The 27,476-nt window shown below is 68.7% G+C and overlaps 2 protein-coding genes across 9 annotated transcripts in view; one reads left to right on the top strand and one right to left on the bottom strand.

The window, feature by feature from the left end:
* Window positions 1-1,562: 1,562 nt before the first annotated feature.
* Window positions 1,563-4,683, bottom strand: CELA3B (chymotrypsin like elastase 3B). Its single transcript, XM_075773479.1, has 8 exons — window positions 4,635-4,683; window positions 4,433-4,509; window positions 4,262-4,359; window positions 3,455-3,589; window positions 3,219-3,357; window positions 2,493-2,639; window positions 2,243-2,395; window positions 1,563-1,650 (listed from the first exon to the last, which is right to left on the bottom strand). Exons 1-8 carry the CDS (start codon window positions 4,666-4,668, stop codon window positions 1,633-1,635), a joined length of 801 nt encoding a protein of 266 aa, XP_075629594.1. The 5' UTR covers window positions 4,669-4,683; the 3' UTR covers window positions 1,563-1,632.
* Window positions 4,684-7,047: 2,364 nt separating this feature from the next.
* Window positions 7,048-27,476, top strand: part of HSPG2 (heparan sulfate proteoglycan 2) — a 43,695-nt gene continuing 23,266 nt past the window's right edge. For 6 of the 8 annotated variants that reach the window (XM_075773348.1, XM_075773347.1, XM_075773345.1 and 3 more), the window contains exons 1-27: window positions 7,048-7,193; window positions 12,003-12,135; window positions 12,745-12,828; window positions 12,966-13,031; window positions 13,237-13,346; window positions 13,454-13,512; window positions 13,995-14,155; window positions 14,372-14,497; window positions 14,886-15,125; window positions 15,209-15,328; window positions 15,404-15,535; window positions 22,158-22,302; window positions 22,934-23,082; window positions 23,166-23,312; window positions 23,377-23,540; window positions 23,612-23,788; window positions 24,134-24,330; window positions 24,408-24,555; window positions 24,650-24,777; window positions 24,858-24,944; window positions 25,024-25,082; window positions 25,162-25,229; window positions 25,728-25,868; window positions 26,592-26,765; window positions 26,848-27,027; window positions 27,116-27,234; window positions 27,318-27,429. In XM_075773348.1, the coding sequence (XP_075629463.1) occupies window positions 7,134-7,193; window positions 12,003-12,135; window positions 12,745-12,828; window positions 12,966-13,031; window positions 13,237-13,346; window positions 13,454-13,512; window positions 13,995-14,155; window positions 14,372-14,497; window positions 14,886-15,125; window positions 15,209-15,328; window positions 15,404-15,535; window positions 22,158-22,302; window positions 22,934-23,082; window positions 23,166-23,312; window positions 23,377-23,540; window positions 23,612-23,788; window positions 24,134-24,330; window positions 24,408-24,555; window positions 24,650-24,777; window positions 24,858-24,944; window positions 25,024-25,082; window positions 25,162-25,229; window positions 25,728-25,868; window positions 26,592-26,765; window positions 26,848-27,027; window positions 27,116-27,234; window positions 27,318-27,429 (3,486 nt within the window). In that variant the 5' untranslated portion in view covers window positions 7,048-7,133. The remainder of the gene's footprint in view (window positions 7,194-12,002; window positions 12,136-12,744; window positions 12,829-12,965; window positions 13,032-13,236; window positions 13,347-13,453; window positions 13,513-13,994; window positions 14,156-14,371; window positions 14,498-14,885; window positions 15,126-15,208; window positions 15,329-15,403; window positions 15,536-22,157; window positions 22,303-22,933; window positions 23,083-23,165; window positions 23,313-23,376; window positions 23,541-23,611; window positions 23,789-24,133; window positions 24,331-24,407; window positions 24,556-24,649; window positions 24,778-24,857; window positions 24,945-25,023; window positions 25,083-25,161; window positions 25,230-25,727; window positions 25,869-26,591; window positions 26,766-26,847; window positions 27,028-27,115; window positions 27,235-27,317; window positions 27,430-27,476) is intronic. The other 2 variants (XM_075773340.1, XM_075773341.1) reach the window with 2 other exon arrangements.

The raw sequence follows: 27,476 nt of genomic DNA, 5'->3' as shown, positions 1-27,476 counted from the left end.
CGCGTTATATAAGGAAAGGCTTCGCGGGCTGAGTCACCGCGCCGGGGGTGGGTCCGGCCAGAGGACACGGGGGCTTTCGGAGGCGCCTGGCACTGCCGGCGAAGGAGGAGCTGCCCCCGGGGGGGGCCCAGGCGGCCGTGCCAGCCTCACGGCACCCGTGCCAGGTTCACGGCGCCCGTGCCAGCCTCGCGGCTCCCGTGCCAGCCGTGTAACGCCCGTTCCAGGGCTGGACCACCCGTGCCAGGCTCACAGCACCCATGCCAGCCTTGTAGCGCCCGTGCCAGGCTCGCACCGCCCATGCCAGGCTGAATCCGCCTGTGCCACACTCGCAGCACCCGTGCCAGGCTTGCACCACCCATGTCATGCTCACAGCACCCATCCCGTGCTCACAGCACCCATACCACACTTGGCACGACCCATGCCATGCTCGCAGCACCCACACCGTGCTCGCAGCACCCACACCGTGCTCGCAGCACCCACCCCACACTCACAGCACCCACCCCACACTCACAGCACCCTTGCCAGCCCCCAGCCCCCAGCACCACCGCGCTCCCCGTGCCCGCCGCCACCCCCAGGCGCAGCACCCTCGCACCGCCGGGCGGCTCAACCCCACACCGTGTTCACGGTGCTGGTGGGGGGGGGGTCGCAGCGGGTGCCCCCCCCCCCCCATGCCAATAAGCGGCCGGCTCAGCCGGGTGCCACCGCGTTAGGTCACCCCCGTGTCTGTGTGTCGTCCCCCCCCCGCCCCGGGGCCTCCGGCGGACGGCACCCACTTGTGCAAGGGTGTCACGAGTTGGGGAGGCCTCAGCCCCCCACCTCGAGCAAAGGGCCCGTGATAGCGGCGGGGCCGGGGCGGCACTGACGGACCACGGGGGCGACGCCGGGCCACCGCGGGGAGAGCAAAGGTCCCCCGGGACACGGTGACGAGGGGCCAATAAAACTTATACAGCCCCGGCGCCCCGCCGTGGGAATTTTCCACCCGGGTCCCTGGTGGAACGGGGGGTGCTCGTAGCACCCGTCCCCACGGGGTGCCTGGGGGGGTTAGGGGGACCTTGGGTGCCCCGGCTGGGGGTCCCCGGGGGTGCCGGCCACGGCGGGGTCGCCAGTGAAAGGCCTCTTTGTTCGCCGGTCACGCGCCGGCGGCGGCGGTTGCGAAGCGACGACTACGGGAGAGAGCCACGGCCGTGGCCGTCCGGCCCGGGGGCGCCCGGAGGGGGCCATCCCCGGGGCCTCGGGGCGCCTCGGGGGGCCACCCCCCATGGTCACTGGGTGGCCATCACCGCGGCATCGGGGCACGTTGCGGGGGGATGTGTGCATGTGGCCATCCCCGTGACCTCAGGGCACCTCGGGGGGGGGGAAGCGCCCGTCCCCGTGGTATCTGGGTGTCTCTGGGTGCCCGTCCCCGTGGTATCTGGGTGTCTCTGGGTGCCCGTCCCCGTGGTATCTGGGCGTCTCTGGGTGCCCGTCCCCGTGGTATCTGGGTGTCTCTGGGTGCTCCCCACGTCTGCTCGGCCGGTGCCCCCCGCGTGCGCCCGCCCCACACCCCAGCACAGGACGCGCGGTGCCAGAGCCGTGGGTTTATTTGCCCAATGCTGTGCCGGGAGGGTGCTGGTGCTGCCGCCGCCGCCGCGCTCAGTTCTGGCTTATGATCTGGAAGGGAGAAGCAGCTCAGGGAGGGGTGCGGCACCCCGGCACCCACGTAGCACCCCGGCACTGGGGCACCCAGCACCCAGGTACCCCGGCACCCCAGCACCATGGCACCCCAATGCCCTGGCACCCCAGCACCGTGTTCCCCTGGTACCACGGCACCCTGGCACCTCACCACAATGACGCCCAAGCACCCCAGTGCCCTGGTACTTCCAGCACCCAGCACCCCAGCACCCAGCACCCCAGCACCGTGGCGCCCCAGTCCCTTGGCACCCCAGCACCCCAGTGCCCCAGCACCACGGCACCCAAGCATGCCAGTGCGCTGGCACCTCGGCACCCCAGGGCCCCGGCACCCCAGCACCGTGGCGCCCTGGCACCCAGCGCCCTGACACCCCAACACCCTGGCACCCCACTGCCCTGGCACCCTGGTACCCCAGCACCCCAGTGCCGCGTTCCTCTGGTACCACGACACCCCGGCACCCCACTGCCCTGGCACCCAGCACCCCGGTGCCTTGACACCTCAGCACTCCAGCACCCTGGCACCCTGACATCACAGCATCCCATTTCCCCGGCACCCCGACACCCCGTCGCCCACCTCGGCGATCCAGTCCTCGAAGGCGGACACGCGGGTGAAGACCGTCGGCTTCTTGGCCGTGTCGCAGCCCAGCCCCGAGACGAAGCTGGCGATGCCGTGCACCTCCCAGTGCCCGTCGGCCGCCTGGCAGTTCAGGGGCCCCCCCGAGTCGCCCTGGGGTGCGGGACAGGGAGGGTGTCAGCGCCGAGGTTGGGGGGGGTGGGGGGTCATCCCGGTGCGTCCGCCCGGCCCGGCGCGGCGCGGCACTCACGTTGCAGCCGGCCTTCTCGGCGCCGCCGGCGCAGATCATGGTGGGGCGGATGGCGAGGATGCCCCACCAGTCGGGCTGGGTGCAGCGCTCGTAGGACACCACGGGCATCAGCGCCTGCTGCAGCCGATCCGGCAGCGGCCCCCCCCGCTGCCAGCGGGGCGTTAGGGGGTGGCACGGTCGGGGTCCTGCCTGCTGGCGCTGCCTGGCCATGGCCGGCCATCCACACACCCCTCATCCAGCCAGCCGTGTGTCCGCATCCGTCGCCCATCCGCCCACCCATCCATGCGTGTGTCTGTCCACATCCCTCCATCCAGCATCCCTCCGTGCCCCCAGCCACCCGTCCATCCCTCGCCCAGCCCTGTGTCTGTCCACTCCACATCCATCCCTCATCCATCCATCCCTCATCCATCCATCCCTCATCCCTCATCCATCCCTCATCCATCCATCCCTCATCCCTCATCCATCCTCCATCCATCCATCCCTCATCCATCCCTCATCCATCCATCCCTCATCCATCCTCCATCCATCCTTCATCCATCCATCCCTCATCCATCCCTCATCCATCCTCCATCCATGTGTCCGTCTGCTCCACATCCATCCATCCACCCATCTCTGCATCCTTCAAGTGCTCCCTCCCTCCAACCATCCCTCCCTCCCTCCCTCCCTCCATCCCTCCCTCCCTCCCTGCCCAGCCCTCCCTGGCCCCCCTGGCCCGGCCCGGGACGCACTGGCCAGCCGCCCCCAGCCGCTCAGGTAGCAGGGGTACCCGTCGGGCAGGACCGTGTCCGCGGGCGGCAGCTGCCCCGTCTGCACCTCGGAGTTGAGCACCGCCGGGCGCTGCAGCTTCAGCAGGGCGATGTCGTTGCTGCCGCGCAGGGACGCGTGTCACGAGGCGGGGGGGAACGGGGACGGAGACCCCCGCAGACCGGGGACACCCCGCCCCTCCCGGGGACCCCGCTCACCCGCAGGCCACGCAGGAGCTCTGCCACTTGGGGTGCACGAAGATGTCGGCGGGGGCCACGGGGATGCGCTGCTCGGGGCCCTCCCCCACGCCCATGTCGTACTCGCCCAGCACCACCTGGTAGGTGAGCGTGGAGCTGGGGGGACACCGGGGGACGGCGGGGGACGTCAGGGCACGCCGCAGCGTTCCCACGCCCCCCCTGCACCCAGCACCCCCCACACGCACCCATCCCGCACTGTACATCACCCCTCCGTGCACCCAGCACCCCTCCCCGCACCCATTCCTGCACCCGGCACCCATCCCTGCACCCCGCACTCCCCCATACCTCCCATACCCTCTGTGCACCCACCCCCGCACCCAGCACCCCCTCCCTGCACCCTGCAACCCCCCCCATGCCCATCCTGCACCATAACTCACCTCTGCACCCATCCCTGCACCCTGCATCCCTCCTACACTCCCCCATCCCCTTGGTGCACCCATCCCTGCACCCCCCTGCACCCTTTTGACACCCTGCACCCCCCGCCCCGCCCCCTACATCCCCCTGCAGCCCCCATCCCCTCCCTGCACCCACACCTGCACCCCGCACCCCCCTGCACCCCCCCCGCACACCGCGTGCCCCTGCACCCTGCACCTCCTCTGTGCACCCGTCCCCGCACCCTGCGCAACCTCCGTGCACCCAGCACCCCCCCCACCCATCCCTGCACCCCCCCTGCACCTCTGCTGCACCCATCCCTGCCCCGCAGCACCCCCCTGCACCCAGCACCCCCCCTGCACCCCGCACCCCCAGCGCCCGCCGTGGGTCCCTCACGAGATGCAGTGCGCGGCCGTCATCACCCAGTCGGCCGTGATGAGGGTGCCCCCGCAGGTGTGGCGGAAGGTGCCGTCCCGCTCGTACTGCAGCGAGATCTGCGGAGACACCGGTGGGTGCCACAGCACCCATGGGTGCCACCACCCACCCTACCCCCCCCCTGCCACCCACCTGCCAGGGCCAGCTGTAGGGTGCAGCATCCTCCCCGTTCACCACCCGGGACTCCAGCAGCACCGCAGCCCGGCTGCCTGTGGGACACGGCACCCGTCACCCACCGGGCACCCGTCACCCACCGGGCACCCGTCACCCCACCGGAGGTCGGGGACGCGGGTGGGGGCTCGGGGACGCGGGTGGGGGCTCGGGGACACCTTACCGCCGGCCACCAACAGCAGGAGGAGGCTCAGCATCGCGGTCCCGACTCAGCCAGGGCGCACCGGGGTGGCCGCCGGCCTTAAATCCCCGGCGGTATCGGGGCACCCAAGGGCACCCCTGGGAACGGGCCCCTGGCACCCACCTGGGGCGGGGGGGCGGGGGGGGGCAGGGGGGGGTTAACCGTTAACCTTGGCCTTGGGAGGACGTGGCGCCCGGCGCCCAGCCAGCCCAGCCGGTGGGAACCTATAGCCCCCATCCCCCCCGCCCCCGGTGACCCCCACAGCCCCTGTAGCCCCCCCGGGTGCCCCACAGTGCCCCACGCCCCCAGGGTCCCCCTATGGCCCCTATAGCCCCTATAGCCCCTATGGCCCCTATAGCCCCCGTGGACTCGGTGCCCCATACATCCCCCCCTCCCGGACCCCACAGCCCCTGTGCCCCCCGGACTCTCAAGTCCTGGTACCCCTATAGCCCCTATACCCCCCTGCACCCCATGGCCCCTCTGCCCCCAGTACGCTCCACACTCCCCAGTGCCCCCAGTTCCCCCATAGCCCCTACAACCCCCCATGCCCCCTATAGCCCCCATAACCTCCCGTGCCCCCTATAGCCCCCATAACACCCCTGCACCTGGTGCCCGACAGCCACCTATAAACCCCGTGCCCCCTATAGCCCCTATAGCCCCCGTGCCCCCCATAGCCCCTATAACCCCTGTGCCCCCCATAGCCCCTATAACCCCTGTGCCCCCTACAGCCCCTATAGCCCCCGTGCCCCCTATAGCCCCTATAGCCCCTGTGCCCCCTATAGCCCCTATAGCCCCCGTGCCCCCCATAGCCCCTATAACCCCTGTGCCCCCTACAGCCCCTATAGCCCCTGTGCCCCCCATAGCCCCTATAAACCCGGTGCCCCCTATAGCCCCCATGCCCCCTATAGCCCCTATAGCCCCTGTGCCCCCTATAGCCCCTATAGTCCCCGTGCCCCCCATAGCCCCTATAGCCCCCATGCCCCCTATAGCCCCTATAGCCCCTGTGCCCCCTATAGCCCCCACACTGCCCCATGCCCCTGGTGCCCCCACAGCCCCCTGTGCCCCCTGTGTCCCCTATAGCCCCCATACCGCCCCATGTGCCCTGGGCACACTCGTGTCACCCCGGTGTCTCCGTGGGCACCTCCTACAGCCGCATCCCCAGCTACGTGGCACAGATGGTGTCCCCACGCACCCCCGTGTCCCCGTGGGTGTGCACAGAGGTGTCCCCCGGTGTCCCCACGCACCCCCGTGTCCCCGTGGGTGTGCACAGAGGTGTCCCCCGGTGTCCCCACGCACTCCCGTGTCCCCGTGGGTGTGCACAGGGGTGCCCCCCGGTGTCCCCACGCACTCCCGTGTCCCCGTGGGTGTGCACAGGGGTGCCCCCCGGTGTCCCCACGCACCCCCGTGTCCCCGTGGGTGTGCACAGAGGTGCCCCCCGGTGTCCCCACGCACCCCCGTGTCCCCGTGGGTGTGCACAGAGGTGCCCCCCGGTGTCCCCACGCACCCCCGTGTCCCCGTGGGTGTGCACAGGGGTGCCCCCCGGTGTCCCCACGCACCCCCGTGTCCCCGTGGGTGTGCACAGGGGTGCCCCCCGGTGTCCCCACGCACCCCCGTGTCCCCGCGGAGGTTCCCAGTGGGGTCTCCCCGTCCCTCACGGCGTTCCCACGCGCTCCGTGTCCCCGTACAGGTTCACGGCGGTGTCCCACCGTGTCCCCACGCACCTCGTGTCCCCCTGCAACTTCCCGGAGGTGCCCCCCCCCAGGCACCACTGGGTGTCCCCACACACCCCCGTGTCGTCTTGCAACTTCCCAGAGGTGTCCCCACGGTGTCTCCACGCACACTCGTGTCCCCCTGCAACTACCCAGAGTCGCCCGATGGTGTCCCCACGCACCCCTTTGCCCTCGTGTAAGTCCACAGAGCTGTCCCACGGTGTCCCCACGCACCCCCGCGTCCCCCTGCAACTTCCCAGAGGTGTCCCCACGCACCCGCGTGTCACCGTACGAGTCCACAGAGCTGTCCCACGGTGTCCCCACGCACCCCTTTGCCCCCGTGTGAGTCCACAGAACTGTCCCACGGTGTCCCCACGCACCCCCATCTTCTCGTGTGAGTCCACAGAGCTGTCCCACGGTGCCCCCACGCACCCCCGCGTCCCCCTGCAACTTCCCAGAGGTGCCCCCACGCACCCCTTTGCCCCCGTGTGAGTCCACAGAGCTGTCCCACGGTGTCCCCACGCACCCCACGCCTCCCCGCAACTTCCCAGGGCTGTGTGTCCCCCCCCCCCCCGCCGTGTCCCCACGCACCCCCGTGTCCCCGTACAACTTCCCCCAGTTCCCCCCCCCCCACCCCCCACCCCCCCGTCCCCGCCCCCCCCCCCCCCCCGTGGGCGCGCGCTCCCGGCCGGCCCCGCCCCGCGCGGTTCGGGGAGGGGCGGAGCGGGGTCCCGGAGCGGCGGGGCCGGAGCGGCGGGGCCGGAGCGGGGCGATGGGGCTGCGGGACCCGGCGGCGCTGGGCGCCCTCCTGCTGCTCGGAGCCCTCCTCGGAGTGAGTGGGTGTGGGGGTCCCCACGGAACCGGGGTGCCCCCCGCGGGTCGGGGGGTGGGGGGGGGGGGGGGGGGGTGTCCCGGAACGAGTTGGGGTCCACGAGAAAGGGGGTGGGGGGGGGGGCCCGGCCCGTGTCTCCCCCCGCCCCGAGTTTGGGGGTTCTGGAGGAGTTGGGGTCCCTCGGAGGAGTCGGGGTCCCCCCCCCCCCCGCGGAGTGGGACCCCCCGAAGGAGTTGCGGGGGTTGCGATGTGCCCGAAGGGATTTGGGGCTCGGGGGTCCCCGGCACCGGGCTCTGGTGCCGAAGGGAATCGGGGTGTCTGCCCCCCCCCCCCCCCCCGTGTACCGGGGGCACGCGTGGACCCCAGCATCCTCTGCCGGCGCCTCAGGGAATCGGGGTCCCGCCGGGCTCCAAGGAGAGGGGGGTCCCCAACTCCGTGCCCTGTCCCTTCTGGGAATTGGGGTCCCCCGTGACCGGGGGGGGTGTCCCCATCCCCATCCCGCCCCCTCAGGGACTCGGGGTGCCCCCCTCCCCGGGGAACCCCCCCCATCACCCCCCAAAGCCACCCATGGGCCCCTGACCCTGGGGGTCGAGCTGTGCCCCCCCCCGGGACCCCACTGCCCCCCTCACCCTGGGTGGGGGCCACCTATAGGGGCGCGTCCTGCTTTTGGGGTGCCGCCCCCCCCCGCCCCCCATCCCCCTCTCCCACCCCGGCTAAATTTAAAGGGTGACGGGCGGCGCCGCCACCCTAAAAATAACCCTCCCAAAATACCCCCCCGGGGGGGGCTGCGTCTGGGGGTGCCCCTGGGGGGGGGGTGTCACACCCAGCTGGGGTGCGGTGGGGGGGGGGGGAGGGTGACACCTCTGGGTGCCCCCCCCCGGGGTGGGGGGCGGGGTGGGGGGCAGGGTGGGGGGGGGGCACCCAGAGGCAGGACACCCCCTGTTTGGGGGGGGTGGGGGGGGCTGATGGTGATGGGGGGCCCCCCGCGCCGGGGGGGGGCAGGGGGGTGGTTTGGGGCTGGGCCGGTGCCCGGCGCTGGGAACAGAGGGGACCTTGTGCTCGGGGCCATGCTGGCAGGGCTGCCCCCCCCCCCCCTCCGTGGGGCTCCCACCCACGTCCGGGGGGGCCCTGCTGGGGACAGAGGGGGGGGGTCCCACTTAGATGTCCCGTGTCCCCCCATTCCGCTACGGGCCGGGGGGGGGATTTGGGGACACCCTGATGGGGTGGCACCCCCACATCCCCCCCCCCCCCGGGGTGCTCAGCGATGTGCCCCCCACTAAAAAATATATGGGGGGGGGTGGGGGGGGGGTGTCCACCCACTCCACGGGGGGGGTGGGTTGGCGTGGGGGAGGGGTGATGGGGGTGCCCCCCCCCCCCCCCGGGCTGCGCAGGGTTAATGTGGGGGGCGGGGGCGCAGTAAGATCGCCAGGCCTGGGGGGGGGGGGGGGGGTCACGCACACGCGTGTACACGCACACGCACCCACCCGGGGCGCTGCCGGCACCCTCGTGCTTGCGTGCGCGCTCTTGCACGCTCGTGTGTGCTTGTGCACGCTCGTGGGCACGCTCGCGCCAGCTTTGCTTGCTCCCACGCCTCGGGGGAGGGGGGGGGGTCCTCGTGTTCCCCGTGGGGACATTTTGGGGGGGGACGACGACACCCCCCCCCCCCCCCCGGGGCCCCCAGCGCACGTGGCCCCGCGCGCTCCCGGCCCTTTCCCATGGCCAAAGATGGCCCGGCCGGGGGGGGGGGGGGGGGGGGGGGGGGGGGAGGAGGGGGGGGGGGGGGAGGAAGAGCCGGCGGCCAGCCCGGACGCGTGGGTCCCCTCGGCCCCCCCGGGGCGTTCCCGCTTCCCCCCCCCCCCCCCCCCGCGGGGGAAAACCCCCCCAAAGCCCAGCCCAGCCCCCGGCGGCTCTTTGGGGATAAATTAGGCAACGGGAGCGGGCAGGAATGCAGCGGGGGGGGGGGGGGGGGGGGACCTCGGGCCCCCCCTTGTGGCGTGTGTCTTCCCCCACACCCCCCCCCCCCACGAGTGACTTTGACCCCGCAGCTGTTTTCACCCCCAAATCCCCGGGGGCGGGCAGCGGGGGGGGTGTAGGCAGCTGCCTGTACCCCAGGGACCAGCATCCCACCAGCTGTGCTGGCAGCACCCCCCAGCACCACCCCCACCCCCCCCAAAGCGGGGGTGAGCTCAGCACCGCAGCGGGGTCCCCTCCCTCCCGGGGGACCCCAGGGCAGGAGACAGGGGTTTGGTTTTATTTGGGGGGGGACGGACACACCCCAACACCTTGTAGCCACGACCTTGGGGGAACAATAAGACTGAGGGGGGGCTGCTATTAATAACAGCCCCGGTTATTATCCCCGCCGTGCGTCACCTCCTCTTCCTCGCCCGGATGAAGTAAGGGGGGGGGGGGACACACACACACATCCAGATTTGAGGGGGAGACATCCAGAGTTTGGGGGGGACACATCCAGATTGTGAGGAGGGGGCAGATCCAAACTGGGGTGGGGGGTGATGGCCCCCCCAGTTTGGGGTGCGAGATTCCTCGAGCAAAGGCGCACGTGGGACAGGGTGGTGCTTCCTCACCCTCCTCTTCCTCACCCCCCCCCCAGTTTTCCCCAGGGTGCGGGGCAGGATTTGGTCTGGCCAGTGGAAAATGTGAGCGGCGGCGACGGCGTCCGGCCGGGCGCGGTGCCCCGGCGGGGGGAACCCAGGCGTCCGGGTGCGGGGCCACGGCGCGGGGAGGCTTCCGGTAACAGGAGAGGGGTGATCGTCCCCTCCCCGGCCACCGCCGGCGACAGGACGGGCAGCTGCCCTTCCGCCTGCCTGGGATGGGGCCCGCTGCCTGCCGGGGCTGAGCACCCGCCCGCTCAGTGCATGTGTGGGGAGGTGGGGGCAGAGCACCCACACGCTCAGTGCATGTGTGGGGGGGGGGGGGCTGCAGCAGAGCACCCACACGCTCAGTGCATGTGTGTGTGTGGGGGGGGGGCTGCAGCAGAGCACCCACACACTCAGTGCATGGGGGGGGGGGGGCTGCAGCAGAGGACCCACACGCTCAGTGCATGTGTGTGTGTGGGGCGGGGGGGGGGGGCTGCAGCAGAGGACCCACACGCTCAGTGCGTGCACAGGGGAGTGGGGGCAGAGCACGTACACACTCGCTGCATGTGTGAATGGGGGCAGTTGCAGAGAACCCACATGCTCGGTGCATGTGTGGGGAGCTGCAGCAGAGCACCCACACGCTCAGTGCATGTGTGTGTGTGGGGGGGGGCTGCAGCAGAGAACCCACACGCTCAGTGCATGTGTGGGGCGGGGGGGGGGGGGCTGCAGCAGAGAACCCACACGCTCGGTGCATGCCCGGGGCAGGGGTGGCAGAGCACGTACGCACTCGCTGCACGTGTGAGTGTGTGGAAGGCCGTAGCAGAGAACCCACATGCTCGGTGCACATGTGGGGGGGGACGCCGGTGGCGGAGCACCCCCGCGCTCGGTGCACGCGTGGGGAGCCGCAGCAGAGCACCCCCCCAGCTCAGTGCACGCGTGGGCTCCTCCGTGCCTCAGTTTCCCCCTCCCAAGCAGCCGGGGCCGGGCTGGCACCCACGGGGTGCCCCCACCCACCCCCAGACTCCCCTGGGACGCTGGGTGTGCCCCCCCCCCCCCGCCGTGTGGGTGAGCAGGCGTGTCCCCCCCTTTGTGTCCCCCCCTTTGTGTCCCCCCCGTGTCCCCCCCCGTGTCCCCCCCCCGTGTCCCCCCTTTGTCCCCCCCCAGCACCCGGTTAATCCCCCGGCGTTTGTTTGCACAGCAAAGTGCTGCCCCGACGGATTCCGCGCCGGGCGCCGGGGGGGGGGGGGTGTGGGTGGGTGGGTGGCACCCGCCGCAGGCACCCGGCGTGCAAATGAGCGTGCACACGTGTCCGTGCGTCGGTGAACACGCGGCGGTGGCGCAAACGTGTGCGCGCAGCGGCGTGTGGGGGTGCGTGTGTGTGTGTGTGTGTGTCCCCCGGTTTGGCGTGCGGGCGGAGCGGTGCGAACGAACGCGCACGGTGCCGTGTGGCCGTGCAGCCGCGTCGGTGCACGCACGTGGCGGTGCAAATGCGTGTGCGCGGCTCCGTGTCGGTGTGCGCACGTGTTCCGGTGTTGGTGCGTGCATGGCCACACGGCACCGTGCGCACGCATCCCCGTGTCGGTGCACGCGTGGCAGCGGTGCGAACGCGCGTGCACAACCACGTCGGCGTGCACACGAGTCCCCGCGTCGGTGCACGCACGTGATGGTGCAAACAGACGTGCACGGCCACGTCGGCGTGCACGCGCGCCCCCGTGTCGTTGCGCACGTAGCGGTGCAAATGCACGCGCGCAACCGCACGTCAGCGTGCACACGCGTCCCTGTGGCAGTGCACACGTGCAGTCGTGCAAACACACGCGCACGGCCGCACGCACGGCCCCGTGCCGGTGCACGCACGCAGCGGTGCAAACGCCGGTGCGCAGCCACGTGTCAGCGTGCACGCGCCTCCCCGTCTGGGCGCGCAACTGCGCGAACGCGCGCGCGCGGCCCCCCACGCCCCCTCCGTGCGCCCGCACACGCGTGTGCCCGCTGCCGTGGCGGTGCCGTGGCGGCGCAGGAATGCGGTGAGTGGGTGATGAGCTCATCGCGCCCCCCCCTCGCGCCGCGCCGGCCGTGACTCCACCGCGCAGCTATGCGGCCCCGGCGCTGCCAGCACCCACCCGCGCACGTGCGTGTGTGCGTGTGCGCGTGCGTGCACACGCGTGTGTCCCGGGTGACGTGGCCGGGCACCCAGCGGGGGGTGACGGGTGTCCCCCAGGTCACCCGCGGCACCCGGGGCTTGGCCGAGACCTCCTTCCCCGAGGACACGGTGGCCGACGACGTCGGGGGGACGCGGGGACGCCGGTACTACGCGCAGCTCTCCGATGACGAGGACCTGGTGGCATCTGGCGGTACGGTGACACTGTGGGTGGGTGTCACCAGGGGTGGGTGTCCCCTGGGTGGGTGCCACCATGGGCTGGTGTCGCCATGGGTGCCACCTGCGCTGTCCCCGTTGCAGATGACAGTAAGACCGGTGGCATCCGGTGGTAAGGTGGCACCGGGTGGGTGGGTGTCACCAGGAGTGGGTGCCACCATGGGCTGGTGTCACCATGGGTTGGTGTCACCATGGGTGTCATGCACGCTGTCCCCGTTGCAGATGGCAGTGGGAGGTGGTGGCATCCTGCGGTGGGTGTCCCTCTGGGTGGGTGTCACCAGGGGTGGGTGTCCCCTGGGTGGGTGTCACCAGGAGCGGATGTCCCTCTGGGTGGGTGCCACCATGGGCTGGTGTCACCATGGGCTGGTGTCACCATGGGTGCCACCCGCGCTGTCCCCGTTGGAGATGACAGTAGGACCTGGTGACATCCCACAGTAAGGTGGCACCGGGTGGGTGGGTGTCCCCTGGGTGGGTGTCCCCTGGGTGGGTGTCCCATGGGTGGGTGTCACCATGGGTGGGTGTCCCCTGGGTGGGTGTCCCATGGGTGGGTGTCCCCTGGGTGCCACCCGCGCTGTCCCCATTGCAGATGGCAGCGGGGAGGACGGCAGCGGCGTCACCTGGTCACCGACGGCCGCTACCCACGTACCCGCCGTCGGGTTGGCGCCCACCGGTAAGGGGACGCCGTGGGGTGTCACCCGCGCCCCCCCCGGGCGTCACCCGCGTGTCACCGCTCTCAAGCTCTGTCTCCTCTTCATCCTCCTCTTCCTCCTCTTCTTCCTCCTCTTCCTCCTCCCCCTCGGCGGGCAGCGCCCGGCCGCCCCCCCGCGCCGGCGGGCATGGTGGTGGCCGAGCCCGAGGACGACCCCCCGCTGAGTAAGTGACGCTTTTGGGGACCCCCCCCCTTGCTGCACCCCACTTTTTTCTCCCAGTGCTGTATATTGGGGAGGGGGGGGTGTCACAGCTGGATCGGGGGGTCACAGCTGGATGAGGGGGTCACAGCTGGATGGGGGGGTCACGGGGGGTAGTTTTTTGGGGGTGCAGGTGCCGCCCCCCCATTTTTTACCCCCCCCCCCCCCAGTTTATTTCCGGGCGCTGGTGAACTTCACCCGCAGCATCGACTACAGCCCGCGGCTGGAGGACCCCGAATCCGAGGAATTTCGGGAGGTTTCCGAGGCCGTGGTGGATACGGTGAGGGGGGGCGGCGGGGGGGGCACTGGGGGGGGTGCTGGGGTTGGGGGGGAGCACCCAGGGGAGCACCCTGACCCCCCCATTTTCTCTGTGCCCCCCCATATCAGCTGGAGTCGGAGTATTACAAGGTGCCCGGGGAGCAGGTGGTCAGCGTGGTCTTCATCAAGTGAGCGGGGGGTTTGGGGGGGCAGGGGGGGGTTGTGGGGGGCGGGGGGGGGTTTTGGGGGGCAAGGGGCATTGGGGAGGTTTGGGGGGGGCAGCGGGAATTGGGGGGATAGGGAGGACCGGGGGGATGGGGACGTTGGGGGGCTATGGGGAGGTTTTGGGGTGCAGAGCGGGGTTTAGGGGTGTGGGGGAGGTGGGGGTGATGGGGAGGGTTTGGGGTGCAGAGGGGGGTGGGAGGGGCTGTGGGGGGTTTGGGGGGGTGGGGGGTGGTGGGGAGGGTTTGGGGGGTCTGGGGGGATGTGGGGCTGGGGAGGTTTGGGGGGGCAGGAGGGCTGGGAGGGGATGGGAAGGTTTGGGGGTGCAGGGAAAGTTTGGGGGTGATGGGGAAGTTTCGGGGGACAGGGAAGAATTTGAGGGTTCAGGGCAGGTTTTTGGGGGTGCAGGGCAGGTTTTGGGGTGCTGACTCCCCCCCCCCCCCCCCAGGGAACTGGATGGCGACGTCTTCGTGGAGCTGGACGTGGGCTCGGAGGGGAACGGGGACGAGGCGCAGCTGGGGGGGGTCCTGCGGGACCTGCTGGCCGCCGGCTCCATCGCCTCCTACCTCACCTCCCCCCACGGCTTCCAGTTCCGCCGCCTGGGGGCCGGTGAGCACGGGGGGGGGGGGTTTGGGGGGGCCCTGGGGGAGATTTGGGGGGGTCCTGGAGGATTTTGGGGGGCTATGGGGTGAGGGGGGGGCTCAGACCACCCGTATGAGCCCATAGTCCGTCACATCACCCGGTCCCACGGTGCATCTCGACCCCTCCCAAGTTTCTCTTGGGGGGGGGGTGTCACCCTGATTGTGCCCCCCCCCCCCAAACCAGTGACCCCCCACCCACGCGCCTGCACCCCCCTGGAGTTCACCTGCGGCAGCGGCGAATGCGTCGCCGGCGAATACCGCTGCGACCGCCGGCCCGATTGCCGCGACGCCTCCGACGAGGACGGCTGCGGTGAGAGACCCCCCCACAAACCGTCCCCCCGCGGCACCCAAATTTCCCCCCATAAACCCCCTGCACCCCCATTTCCCCATAACCACACATAAACTCCCCTTGCTCTCCCATTCCCCCCCAACCCCCCCATTTCCCCCTATACCCCCCTAAACCCCCCTGCACCCCCGTTTCCCCATAACCCCCCCGCTGCACCCAAATTCGTACCCGTCGCCCCCCGTAACCCCCCACTGCACCCCCATTTCCACCCATAACCTCGCATAACCCCCCCACCGCACCCAAATTTCTCCCTAACACCCCCCATAACCCCCCACTGCACCCCATTTCCCCCCATAACCCCCCTGCACCCCCATTTCCCCCATACCCCCCCAATAACCCCCCATCCCCGCAGACCCCCCGACGCGGATGCCCCCCACCACCGCCCGCCCGGCCACCACCCGCCCGCTGAGCACCGTCACCGCCGCCGCCACCCCCCCACCGCGCCGCCCGCTCACCCCGCGCCCCCCCAAACCGCCGGCGGGCGGGTGCCAAGCGGGCGAAGCCGCCTGTGCCGACGGGCGCTGCGTCCCCCGCGATTACCTCTGCGACGGCGAGCCCGACTGCACCGACGGCAGCGACGAGGAAGCTTGCGGTGAGTTCGCGGTGCCGCGGCGAGGACGGGGTGAGGGTGGGGGCACCCTGTGGGTGCTGACACACCCCCCCCCCGTCACCCAGGCACCCCCTCGCCCTGCGAACCCAACGAATTCAAGTGCCGCAACGGGCACTGCGCCCTCAAGCTTTGGCGTTGCGACGGCGAGAACGATTGCGGCGACGGTTCCGACGAGACCGATTGCCGTGAGTACGGCCGGGCTGGGGGACGCGCTCGGTGACGCGTTCCCGTTTGACGCGTGTCACCGTTCACCGCTGCAGCCACCAAGGCGCCCGGTGCGGCGTGCGGACCGGCGGAGTTTCGGTGCGTGGCGAGCGGGAGCTGCATCCGTGCCAGCTACCAATGCGACCGGGAGCCCGACTGCCCCGACCGCTCCGATGAGGTCGGCTGCGGTGAGTGACACCGGCAGGGGACGTGTCGGTCAGGGGAGGGGACGTGGTGCGGCGGTACCGTGCCGGGGATGTTGTGCCCGGGGACCTCATGCCATGGCACCGGGATGGGGACGCTGTGCCAGGGACCCCGTGCCGTGGTGCTGAGCTGGTGAGCGCGTGCCCAGGCGGTGCCATAGTGGGGACGCTGTGCCACGGCACGGTGCTGGGTGCTGTGCTGGGAACCCCGTCCCCAAGCTGGGGCCCGGTGCTGGTGACCGTGTCCCCCCGGGCTGGGGACCCCGTGTGTCCTGGTTCTGGCAAGGATAGAGTTAATTTTCCCGAGGAGCCAGGACGGGTGAGCCAAGCTGGCCGGGGCTATTGCATACCGTGTGACGTCATGCTCACCGTACAGCACCATGCTCACCGTACAGGGCCGTGCTCACCGTACAGCACCATGCTCACCGTACAGCACCATGCTCACCATACAGCACCGTGCTCACCGTACAGCACCATGCTCACCGTACAGCACCATGCTCACCATACAGCACCATGGTCACCGTACAGGAGGCCAGGCAGGGAGGGGGGCTCGGTGCCGCTCCGGGACGGTCTGAGCGCAGGCTGAGCGTCCGGTCGGTCGGTCGTCGGATCGGTGAATCGCCTTGCGTTCTGCCCCGCGGTGAGCGTCCCCTTCCAGCACTGCTGCCGCTGTTTCCCTCTCCCTCGTGTCCCCAGCTGTCCTTACCCCGACCCACGAGTTCTGCCTCTGTCTCCTCGTCCTCCTCCCCATCCCGCGAGGGGGGGAGCGAGCGGCCGCGTGGTGCTGAGTCGTGGCTGGGGCTGAACCACCACAGTCCTTTTTTGGTGGGTCTCGAAGGGTTGAGATAACGACAGGTCTGACCCGAGCGCGTTAAAACGAAGTTGTGATGAGTATTTATAACGTCATTTAAAAGGTCGCCGGTCACAATGATGTTCCGTTCGCACGCGTGGCTGTGGTCCGTAAAGCCGTGCTTGCTCGGTGCAATCCCTGCGGCGCTGTTTGTCATCGCTGGGACGGGGCTTCGGGTTCTCACCTCCTTGTGCCGTGCGATCCCGACTTACGATAACGGCGACGGGCGTGGGGTGGTATCTCTGTGGGGCATTGCTGTCATGCCTGTGCCTCGGACAACCGCTCTCCAAACTGATTAATAACGGCACCCGATCTGTGGGGACGATGGGGGACACACACCTCCTCCCACCCTTTCACCTCCCCTTTTCCCTCTTGGCTGGTCACAGCAGCTTTTGAGGATTTTGAATCCCCTGGGGATGTTCAGGCCAGCACGTTCCTATCGCTGGGTCTCCTGAAGGTGCTTCAAGTCCTGCTCAGGGTCACAAAAAAGGGTTTTAAGAATTATCACCCAGGGATCTGCCCTGAGGCTGGGTAGTCAGGGCTGGCATGGCGTGTGGGAGAGTGTGGGCAGGTATCTGGAGACCTTCTCACCCCCAATGGTTTGGAGCTTCACTCCTGAAGAGCTGCAGGACACTGATAAAGTGGTGGAATATTTGAAAGGAAAATACTGTGGGGATTCCAAGGAGACACAACTTACCGCGCGGTGCTGGGCCCTGGCCACGATCTACCAAACACTGCTGGATAGTAGACAGTGCCATCAGGGGGAGAGAGGGAGAACAGACCCACCGGCACGGCGGATACCCCGACCACCATGACAGGCACCGCAGGTGAGCCAAGAAACCAACCCGTACCGGTACCAGCCGCCCCTGTACACAAGAAGAAACACACCAAGCAGTCGGTTCGCTTAGTGCCGGATGATGACGAACTGGAACCATCACGAGAACAAGAAGAAGAGCCAGAACCAGAAGTGATCACCCGATCCCTGTCCCTGAGTGAGCTGCGAGATATGAGAAAAGATCTCAGCCGCCTTCCAGGGGAGCACATCGTTACCTGGCTGCTCCGCTGCTGGGATAACGGGGCCGGTAGCCTGGAACTGGAGGGCAGGGAGGCCAAGCAGCTGGGATCCCTGTCCAGGGAAGGGAGCATTGACAAGGCGATTGGGAAGAAGGCGCAGGCCCTCAGCCTCTGGAGGCGCCTCCTGTCAAGCGTGAGGGAAAGGTATCCTTTCAGCGAAGATGTCGTATGTCGGCCAGGCAAGTGGGCCACCATGGAACGAGGTGTCCAGTCCCTGAGGGCGTTGGCTGTGCGGGACATGGTTTACTACGACCTGGACAACGCACAGTGACCCACAGACCCTGATGACGACCCGCGAGGCGGAAGTTTGTACAGAGCGCACCATCATCCTACGCCACAATTGATACCGCTAACGCGTTTTCCTCGACGCCTTTGGCGGCAGAGTGCAGGGCACGGCTTGTGTTCACTCGGAGAGGGGTCCAGGACACCTGGAACCGACTGTCCTGGGGGGAAACACAGCCCCACCGGTGGCCATGGGCTGATCCAGGGCGTGCTGGAACAGGGTGAAGCTCCAGAGCACCTGCAGTACGTCGATGACGCCATCGTACGGGGCAGCACAGCAGCAGAAGTCTCTGAGAAAGGGAAGAACATAGCCCAAATCCTGCTGAAAGCTGGTCTTGCCATAAAATAAGGTGAAGGGGCCTGGGCAGGAGATCCAGTTTTTAGGAATAAGATGTCAAGATGGGCGTCGTCAGATCCCAATGGATGTGATCAACAAAATAGCAGCCATGTCTCCACCGATCAACAAAAAGGAGACACAGGCTTTCGTAGGCATTGTGGGTTCCTGGCGAATGCACGTTCCGAATGGTGGTCTCGTTGTAAGCCCCCTCTATCGCGTCACCCGGAAGAACGGTTTCAAACGGGGCCCTGAGCAGCGACAAGCTTTTGAGCAAATTAACCAGGAGATAGTTGATGCGGTGGCCCTTGGGACAGCCCGGGCAGGACCAGATGTACAGAACGTGCCGTACACCGCAGCCGGGGAGAACGGCCCTGCCTGGAGTCTCTGGCAGAAGCACCGGGGAGACTCGAGGTCGACCCCTGGGGTTTTGAAGTCGGGGTACAGAGGATCCGAGGGCCGCTACACTCCAACGGAAAAGGAGATATTGGCAGCCTACGAAGGGGTTCAAGCTGCTTCAGAGGCCATAGAACCCCAGACTGGTTTGGGTGGGCAGGGACCTCCCAGCCCACCCAGTCCCACCCCTGCCATGGGCAGGGACACCCTCCACTAGCCCAGGTTGCCCAAAGCCCCATCCAACTTGGCCTTGAACACTGCCAGGGAGCCAGGGGCAGCCACAGCTTCTCTGGGCACCCTGTGCCAGGGCCTCAGCACCCTCACAGGGAAGGATTTCTGCCTCACATCCCATCTCCATCTCCCCTCCTGCAGCTTCAGGCCATTCCCCATTGGCCTGTCACTCCCTGCCCTTGTCACCAGCCCCTCTCCAGCTTTCCTGGAGCCCCTTCAGGGACTGGAAGGGGCTCTAAGGTCTCCCCGCAGCCTTCTCTTCTCCAGGCTGAACAACCCCAACTCTCTCAGCCTGTCTCCATGGCAGAGGTGCTCCAGCCCTCCCATCATCTCCGTGGCCTCCTCTGGACTCGCTCCAACAGCTCCATGTCCTTCTTGTCCTGGGGACCCCCGAGCTGGACTCAGTACTGCAGGGGGGTCTCCCCAGAGCAGAGGGGCAGAATCCCCTCCCTCGACCTGCTGGCCACACTGCTGGACACGCAGCCCAGGACACGGGTGGCACGGAAGCCCAGCTCCTCCTGGCACCCCGACTGCCGGTGCTGGGCTGGGTGTTCCAAGGGAGGTCCCCTCCACACACCACGCAACCGATGCTACGGGGAGTAAGTGGGCGGCAGTGATCACACTGCGGGCTCAAACAGGAACCCCCAACTGTCCAGGGATTCTGGAAGTGATCACAGACTGGCCAGAAGGGAAAGATTTCGGAATGTTGCCAGAGGAGGAGGTGACACGTGCTGAAGAAGCCCCACCATATAATAAACTACCAGAAGATGAGAAACCATATGCCCTCTTCACTGATGGGTCCTGTCGCATCGTGGGAAAGCATCGGAGGTGGAAGGCCGCTGTATGGAGTCCTACACGGCGAGTTGCGGAAGCTGCTGAAGGAGAAGGCGAATCGAGCCAGTTTGCAGAGGTGAAAGCCATCCAGCTGGCTTTAGATATTGCTGAAAGAGAAAAGTGGCCAACGCTGTACCTCTACACTGACTCATGGATGGTGGCCAATGCCCTGCGGGGGTGGTTACAGCAGTGGAAGCGGAGCAACTGGCAGCGTAGAGGCAAACCCATCTGGGCTGCCCCACTGTGGCAAGATATTGCTGCCCGGCTAGAGAAGCTGGTTGTAAAGGTACGTCATGTAGATGCCCACGTACCCAAGAGTCGGGCCACTGAGGAACATCAGAACAACCAGCAGGTAGATCAGGCTGCCAAGATTGAAGTGGCTCAGGTGGATTTGGACTGGCAGCGTAAGGGTGAATTATTTCTAGCTCGGTGGGCCCATGACACTTCAGGTCATCAAGGAAGAGATGCGACATATAGATGGGCCCGTGATCGAGGGTTGGACTTGAGCATGGATGCCATCTCACAGGTCATCCATCAATGTGAAACGTGCGCTGCAATCAAGCAAGCCAAGCGGGTAAAGCCTCTGTGGTATGGAGGCCGATGGTTGAAATATAAATATGGGGAAGCATGGCAAATCGACTACATCACCCTCCCACAAACCCGCCAAGGCAAGCGTTATGTCCTTACAATGGTGGAAGCAACCACTGGATGGCTGGAAACATATCCTGTGCCCCATGCCACTGCCCGGAACACTATTCTAGGTCTTGAAAAGCAAGTCCTGTGGCGACATGGCACCCCAGAGAGAATTGAGTCAGACAACGGGACTCATTTTTGGAACGACCTCATGGACACGTGGGCTGAAGAGCATGGCATTGAGTGGGTGTATCATATCCCCTATCATGCACCAGCCTCTGGGAAAATCCAACGCTACAATACACTGCGAAAAACTACCTTGAGAGCAACGTGGTGGGACCTTCAAACACTGGGACACACGTTGAGCAAAGGCCACTGGGAGGTCTACCAACCGGGCTGGCCCTGCCCAGTCGAAACTTCCACGTCCTGCAGCAGGAGATAAAGTCCCCACAGCGCACAGGAAGAACGTGGGGAAGACGGTCTGGGTGAGCCCTGCTTCAGGCAACACCAAACCCGTCCTGGGACTGCTTCTGCTCGAGGACCTGGGTGCACCTGGTGGGTGATGCGGCAGGATGGGGAAGTCCAACGTGCGCCCCAAGGGGGGTCTGATTTTGGGTGACAACAGCCAACGAATGAAATGTTAATGACTACATAACCCTGGCACTGTACGCCGTCACCGCTACAATCGCGATAGCAGGAATCACCCAAATTAACGAAGGATGGACTGTGATGGAACTGAGCAAAGTGCCACGATGGTGGAACCAGAACCGACCTCGGCACCGACCGGCGCCCAGCAACTCCCGTGAAAATCGACATCTTCAACGCGCAGACCGCGAGCACGGACCACGCCGGGTACCCCAGCCGCGACACTCCGGACGCAGCGTGCGGCAACCCAGCAGCGCGCACCACCGCGCCTGTCCCGAGAGACCGTGGTGACAGGTGGAGCCCCAAGGGACGGACCCAAGGAACTCGAGGGACGTGTGAGAGGGACGGCCGCGGCCTGGGGGAGCGACGCCTGAGTGGGAGCTGGGCGTGACGCAGAGGGCGGGGAGTGGGGCTGGATGACACCCCCGCGCCTCCGTGCGGAGGGCTAAACCACGTCACCGTGCCGTGGCACGGCGCTGGGTGCCACACTGGTGGCTCTGTACCCAAGCTGGGGACCCTGTGCTGGGGACCCCGTCCCCAAACAACACCATGCTGGGAACCCGGTGCCGTGGCACGGCGCTGGGTACCACGCTGGTGGCTCTGTCCCCGAGCCGTGCTGGGGACCCCATCCCCAAGCAGTGCCACGCTGGGGACCCGGTGTCATGGCATGGTGGTGGGCGGCATGCTGGTGACTCTGTCCCCAAGTTGGGGACCCGGTGCTGGTGACTGTGTCCCCAAGCGGTGCCACGCTGGGGACTCTCTGTCATGGCACGGTGCTGGGTGCTGTGCTGGGGACCCTGTCCCCAAGTGGTGCCATGCTGGGCACCCAGTGCCACGGTGCTGGATGCCACGCTGGTGACTCTGTCCCCAAGCCGGACTGGGGAATCCCGTGCTGGTGACCCCGTCCCCAGTCTGTGCCACGCTGGGGACCCGGTGCCATGGCATGGTGGTGGGTGCTGTACTGGGGACCCTGTCCCCACGCTGAGGACGCCTGTGATAGGGACCCTGTCCCCAAGCACACGCCATACTGGGGACGTGGTGCCGTGGCACGGCGCTGGGTGCCACGCTGGTGGCTCTGTCCCCAAGTTGGGGACCCGGTGCTGGTGACTGTGTCCCCAAGCGGTGCCACGCTGGGGACCCGATGCCACGGTGCTGGGTGCTGGGTGCTGTGCTGGGGACCCCGTCCCCAAGCAGTGCCGTACTGGGGACCCGGTGCCGTGGCGCGGTGCCGGGTGCCACGCCGGTGGCCGCGTCCCCGAGCCGCGTGCCGGTGGCCGCGTGCCCCCGGGCGGTGCCGCGCTGACCGGGGGGGGGTGGGGTACGGGCAGTGCCCCCGCAGGTGGTGACGCTCCCGCGGGAGTCGGTGCGGGCGGTGCCGGGGCAGACGGTCACCTTCACCTGCGTGGCCACCGGGGTCCCCACCCCCATCATCACCTGGCGCCTCAACTGGGGCCACACCCCCAGCAGCCACAGGTGGGGGCGGGGCCTGGGGCGGGGCCTGAGGGGGTGGGGCCTGTGGGAGGGGCTTGGGGAAAGGGGTGGGGCCTGTGGTGGGAGGGGCTTGGGGAAAGGGGTGGGGCCTGTGGTGGGAGGGGCTTGGGGAAAGGGGTGTGGCCTGTGGTGGGAGGGGCTCGTGCTTGAGGGAGGGGTCTGTGGAGGGCGGGGCTTGTGCTTGGGGTGGGGCGGTGGGGGCGTGGCCTGTGGTGGTGGGCGGGGCTTTCAGGGCAGGGCTCCCATCAAGGGGCGGGGCCTGGGCACATGCAGCGGGGGCTGCTCCTGTGCCGGGAGTGCTGGGTGTGCTGGGTGTGCTGGGTGCTGGGGGTACCAGGTGTGCTGGGGGTGCTGGGTACCGGGGGTGCTGGGGGTGCTGGGGGTGCTGGGGGTGCTGGGTACCGGGGGTGCTGGGGGTGCTGGGGGTGCTGGGGGTGCTGGGTACCGGGGGTGCTGGGGGTGCTGGGGGTGCTGGGTGCGCTGGGTGCCGGGCGTGCTGGGCGTGCTGGGTGCGCTGGGGGTGCTGGGCGTGCTGGGGGTGCTGGGGGTGCTGGGTGCTGGGGGTGCTGGGTACCGGGTGTGCTGGGTGCCGGGTGCCAAGCGTGCCGCGCAGGGTGTCGATCGTGAGCGAGGCCGGGCAGGGCACACTGACCATCCGGGACGTGAAAGAAGCCGACCAAGGTGCCTACACCTGCGAGGCCATCAACACCCTCGGCATGGTCTTCGGCATCCCCGACAGCATCCTCACCGTCACCCGCCCTGGTGAGTGTGCCCCGCGCTGCCCTGCCCTCCCCATCCCACCCCCCCGCCACAGCGCCGTCACCGTCCCCCGCTGTCTCCCGCAGGGCCGTGCCCCGAGGGCCACTTCCAGGTGACGGGGACGTCCCGCTGCCTGCCCTGCTTCTGCTTCGGCGTCACCACCGCCTGCCGCGCCACCGCCTGGCACCGGCACCGCCTCCGCCTCCGCTTCGACCGCCCCGACGACTTCAAGGGTGAGTTCTGGGCACGAGGGACGGGGGACAAGGGACGCGCCAGGCGCTGAGCATCTCCCCGCAGGCGTCAACGTGACGGTGCCGGCCGCGCCATCCTCGCCGGCACTCTCGGCCACCCAGCTCCACGTGGACGTGGGCACCGAGGAATTCCAGCTCCTGGATCTGTCCCGCCGATTCCTGGCCCTCGACGCCTTCTGGGCGCTGCCGGACGCCTTCCTTGGGGACAAGGTGACACCAGGGTGGGGACGGGGCTGGGGACGCCGTCGGCACGGCCGCTGACAGCCCGCTGATGCCGCCAGGTGGATGCCTACGGGGGAGCGCTGAGCTATGGGGTGCGGTACCGGCTGGGACGGGGACCCCCCGAACCCACCGCCCACCCCGACGTGGTGCTGCGGGGCCACGGGCGGCAGCTGCAGGCGCGCGCCGGGGCCACCAGGCCTGATGTCCTCAACCGGCGGCACGTGCCCTTCACTGAGGTGAGTGGGAGCCGGGCGGGGGGCGATGGCGGGGCTGGGTGGGCAATGCTGGTGATGGGTGGTGGCGGTGGTGGGTGATGGCGGTGGTGATGATGGGTGGGTGATGGCAGTGATGATGGGTGGGTGATGGCAGTGATCATGGTGGTGGTGGTCGTGGTGGGTGGGTGATGCTGGTGGTGGTGGTGGTCGTGGTGGTGGTGGTGGTCATGGTGGGTGGGTGATGCTGGTGGTGGTGGTGGGTAGGTGATGGTGATGATGGCGGGTGGGTGATGCTGCTGGTGGTGGGTGGGTGATGCCAGCGTCAGCGGCACCCTGGGGTGACACCCCGTGCCACCATCCCGGCAGGACCACTGGGAGGATGAGGAGGGTGCCCCGGTGAGCCGGGAGCTGCTGCTGCTGGTGCTGCAGGGGCTGGAGGGCATCTTCATCCGGGCGGTCTACGACGGGCGCATGGCCAGCGTGGGGCTCAGCGACGTGGCCATGGATGTCACCAGCCCCGGTGACACCGGCCTGGGGCCGGCCGGGGACGTCGAGGAGTGCAGGTGACCTCCGGTAACGGGATCGCGGGCTCGGTGCCACCGCCACCGTGATGCCACCGTCAACGCCTCTGTGTCCCCAGGTGCCCCGTGGGCTACGCGGGGCTGTCGTGCCAGCGATGCGCCGCCCGCTTCGAGCGGGTGACGAGGGGACCCTACCTGGGGACCTGCTCCGGCTGCGGCTGCCACGGCCACTCCAGCACCTGCGACCCCGTTTTCGGGCACTGCCTGGTAAGGAGCAGGGGGGGTTGGTGGTGACAAGGGGACGGGGACACGGCGTGGTGTCACCACCCCCCCCCGTGCCACGTGTCGCACGCCCCACCAGAACTGCCAGCACAACACGGAGGGTCCCCAGTGCGAGAAGTGCAAACCCGGCTTCTTCGGCGACGCCACCAAGGGCACGGCCACCGCCTGTCACCCGTGTCCCTGTCCCTACACCGAGCCAGCTCGCAGGTGGGTGCCAACCCCAGGGGACCCCCCCCCCCGACCCCAAAATGTCACCGCCGCAGCGTCACCGTCATTGTCACCCGCAGGTTTTCGGAGTCGTGCTTTTTGGACACGGACGGCCAAGCCACCTGCGACGCCTGCGCACCCGGTTACGCCGGCCGCCGCTGCGAGAGGTGGGGGGGGGGTCGGGGTCCCTATAACCCCCCCCTTTCCACCCGAGACCCCCCACCCATCACCCACCCGTCCCCATAGGTGCGCCCCGGGCTACGAGGGAGACCCCATCCAGCCGGGTGGCAAGTGCACCCCAATCGGTGAGTGGTGGGTGCTGGTTGTGGGGTGCCCCCCCCCCCACCGAGGGGTGCCCCCCACCCTCACCCTCGCTGCCCTCAGGCCAGGAGCTCGTCAAGTGCGATGCCCGCGGGGGCAAGGACGCGGCCGGCGGCACGTGCCACTGCAAGGTGCGGGCAGGGCACGGGGGTGGGCAGGAGGGGCTGGGTGCTCCCGTCCCCCACCGCACCCAGTCCAGTCCCTGAGGCACCCAGTGTGACCCCCCCATGGCACCCAGTCTGATCCCTGGGGCACCCAGTGGCATCCCCCATAGCACCTATTCTGACACCCCCCCCGACACCCAGCCCAATCCCAACGGCACCCAGTCTGACCCCCCACGACACCCAGTCCATTCCCTGTGGCACCCCGTCTGACCCCCCCCCAGCACCCAGTCCAACCCCTGTGGCACCCAATCCAATCCTCCATAGCACCCATTCCACCCCCCCCATGGCACCCAGTCCAGCCACCCACTCCCACCCCCCACCCCCCCATTTCCACTCCCCAGCACCCCCCTCCCCACCCCAGCACCCCATTTCCCAGTGCCCCAGCACCCCGCTGGTCCTATCCCCCCCCACCCCGACACCCCCCACCCCGACACCCCCCACCCACGGCTCCCACCCCCCCGGCAGCCCAACGTGCGGGGGCGGCTGTGCGACGCCTGCGCCGCCGGCACCTTCCACCTGAGCGCGGCCAACCCCGAGGGCTGCCTGCAGTGCTTCTGCATGGGCGTCTCGCGGCACTGCGCCAGCTCCGCCTGGAGCCGCCACCAGGTACCCGGCCCGCGCCGTGTCACGTCCAGCTACGCCGCGTCACGCGACATAGCGCCGTGCCGTGTCATACCATGTAGCGCCGTGCCGTGGCATGTCCTACCGAGCTCTGCGTTGTTGTGCCGTGTCATGCCGTGCCATATCGTGCCACGCCACGTCGTGTCATACCACGTAGGGCTATGCCATGTTGTGCCGTGCTGTGTACTGCCGTGCCATGTTGTGCCGTACCGTGCTATACCACGCCGTGCCTTGTTGCGCCATGTAGTGCCACGTCATGCCACGCGGGACCGTGCCGTGCCATGTTGTGCCGTGCCGTGCCATGCCATGTGTTGCCACGCTGTGCCGTGCCATGCCGTGTAGTGCCATTCCGTGCCGTGTCATGTCGTACTGTGTAGCACCAGGTCACGCCATGTCGTGCCACGTCGTGCCGTACCGTTATACGCCACGTTGTGCCGTGCCACGCCACGTTGTACCAACCCATGCCATACCGTGCCGTCGTGTGCTACGTCGTGCCAATCTGTGCCGTGTCGTGCCAATCTGTGCCATGTCATGCCAATCTATGCCGTGTCATGCCAATCGATGCCATGTAGCACCATGCTGTGCCGCGTCGTGCCATGCCGTGCCGTGTCACGCTGTGCCGTGTCGTGCTATGCTATGCCACGTGGTGCCGTGCCGTGCCGTGCCGTGCCGTGCCCGCCACCAAGCCCCTTCCCGCTCCCCCTCCAGGTCGTCCTCAGCTCCGAGGAGTCGCCGCCATTGCCCCTGGCCAACCTGGCCGGCACGGAGACGGCCGGCGGCGCCCGCTTCTCCTCCCCGCGGGAGCTGCTCTTCGACACCTTCCAGGACCTGACCCGCGACGTCTACTACTGGGTGCTGCCGGCACCCTTCACCGGGGACAAGGTGCCAGCGCCGGGGCCGGCTGGGGGGGACAAGGGGGACGTCCCCACGCCCGGCTGAGCCCTCGCCGCATCCCGCCCCGCAGGTGACATCGTACGGCGGCGAGCTGCGGTACACGGTGACGCACCGGGCGCCGGCGGGCGCCCGACCTTTGCCGCGCCGGCCCGACGTCCTGCTGCAGGGTAACGGCATCCTCCTGGAGCACTTCTCTGATGCCAGCCCCCCCTCCGGCGTCCCCACCACCGTCACCGTGCCCTTCCGCGAGGTGAGGACCGCCGGGTGTCGTGTGCGTCCCCCCCGGCCCCGGGATGGGGTCGGGGACGCGGCGGTCACCCCCCCCGGTCGTGCCGCAGCGTGCCTGGCGCCGGGCGGACGGGCGCGACGCCACCCGCGAGCATCTCCTGATGGCTTTGGCCGACGTCGACCTCTTCATGATCCGGGCGTCCTACGCGGATCAAGCGGAGGAGAGCAGGTACCGGGGAGAGGGGAGGGGACGCCGGGGCCGTGGGGCCGGGGAAGGACGGGGCGGTGGGGACGTCCCCTCTCGCTCCGCAGACTGGCCGACGTCAGCCTGGACGTGGCGGTGCCGCACGCCACCGGCCGCCCGCCGGCGCTGGAGGTGGAGGATTGCGCCTGCCCACCCGGTTACCACGGTGCCTCCTGCCAGGTAAGACCCTCGGCGTCCCCTCACCCCGGCGCTGGGGACGCTGAGCG

This window comes from Balearica regulorum, chromosome 21 (assembly GCF_011004875.1).
Source record: "Balearica regulorum gibbericeps isolate bBalReg1 chromosome 21, bBalReg1.pri, whole genome shotgun sequence".
NCBI lineage: Eukaryota > Metazoa > Chordata > Aves > Gruiformes > Gruidae > Balearica > Balearica regulorum.
This window is presented reverse-complemented; position numbering and strand designations above follow the sequence as displayed.

Excerpts from the sequence above, each read along its gene's own strand:
- CELA3B (XM_075773479.1), bottom strand. The coding sequence starts at position 4,668 with ATGCTGAGCCTCCTCCTGCTGTTGGTGGCCGGCG. Across the intron at positions 3,358-3,454 it reads AGCTCCTGCGTGGCCTGCGG|CAACGACATCGCCCTGCTGA; the intron begins GTGAGCGGGGTC and ends CCTGCGCGGCAG. Across the intron at positions 2,640-3,218 it reads GCTGGGGGCGGCTGGCCAGT|CGGGGGGGGCCGCTGCCGGA; the intron begins GCGTCCCGGGCC and ends CCCCGCTGGCAG.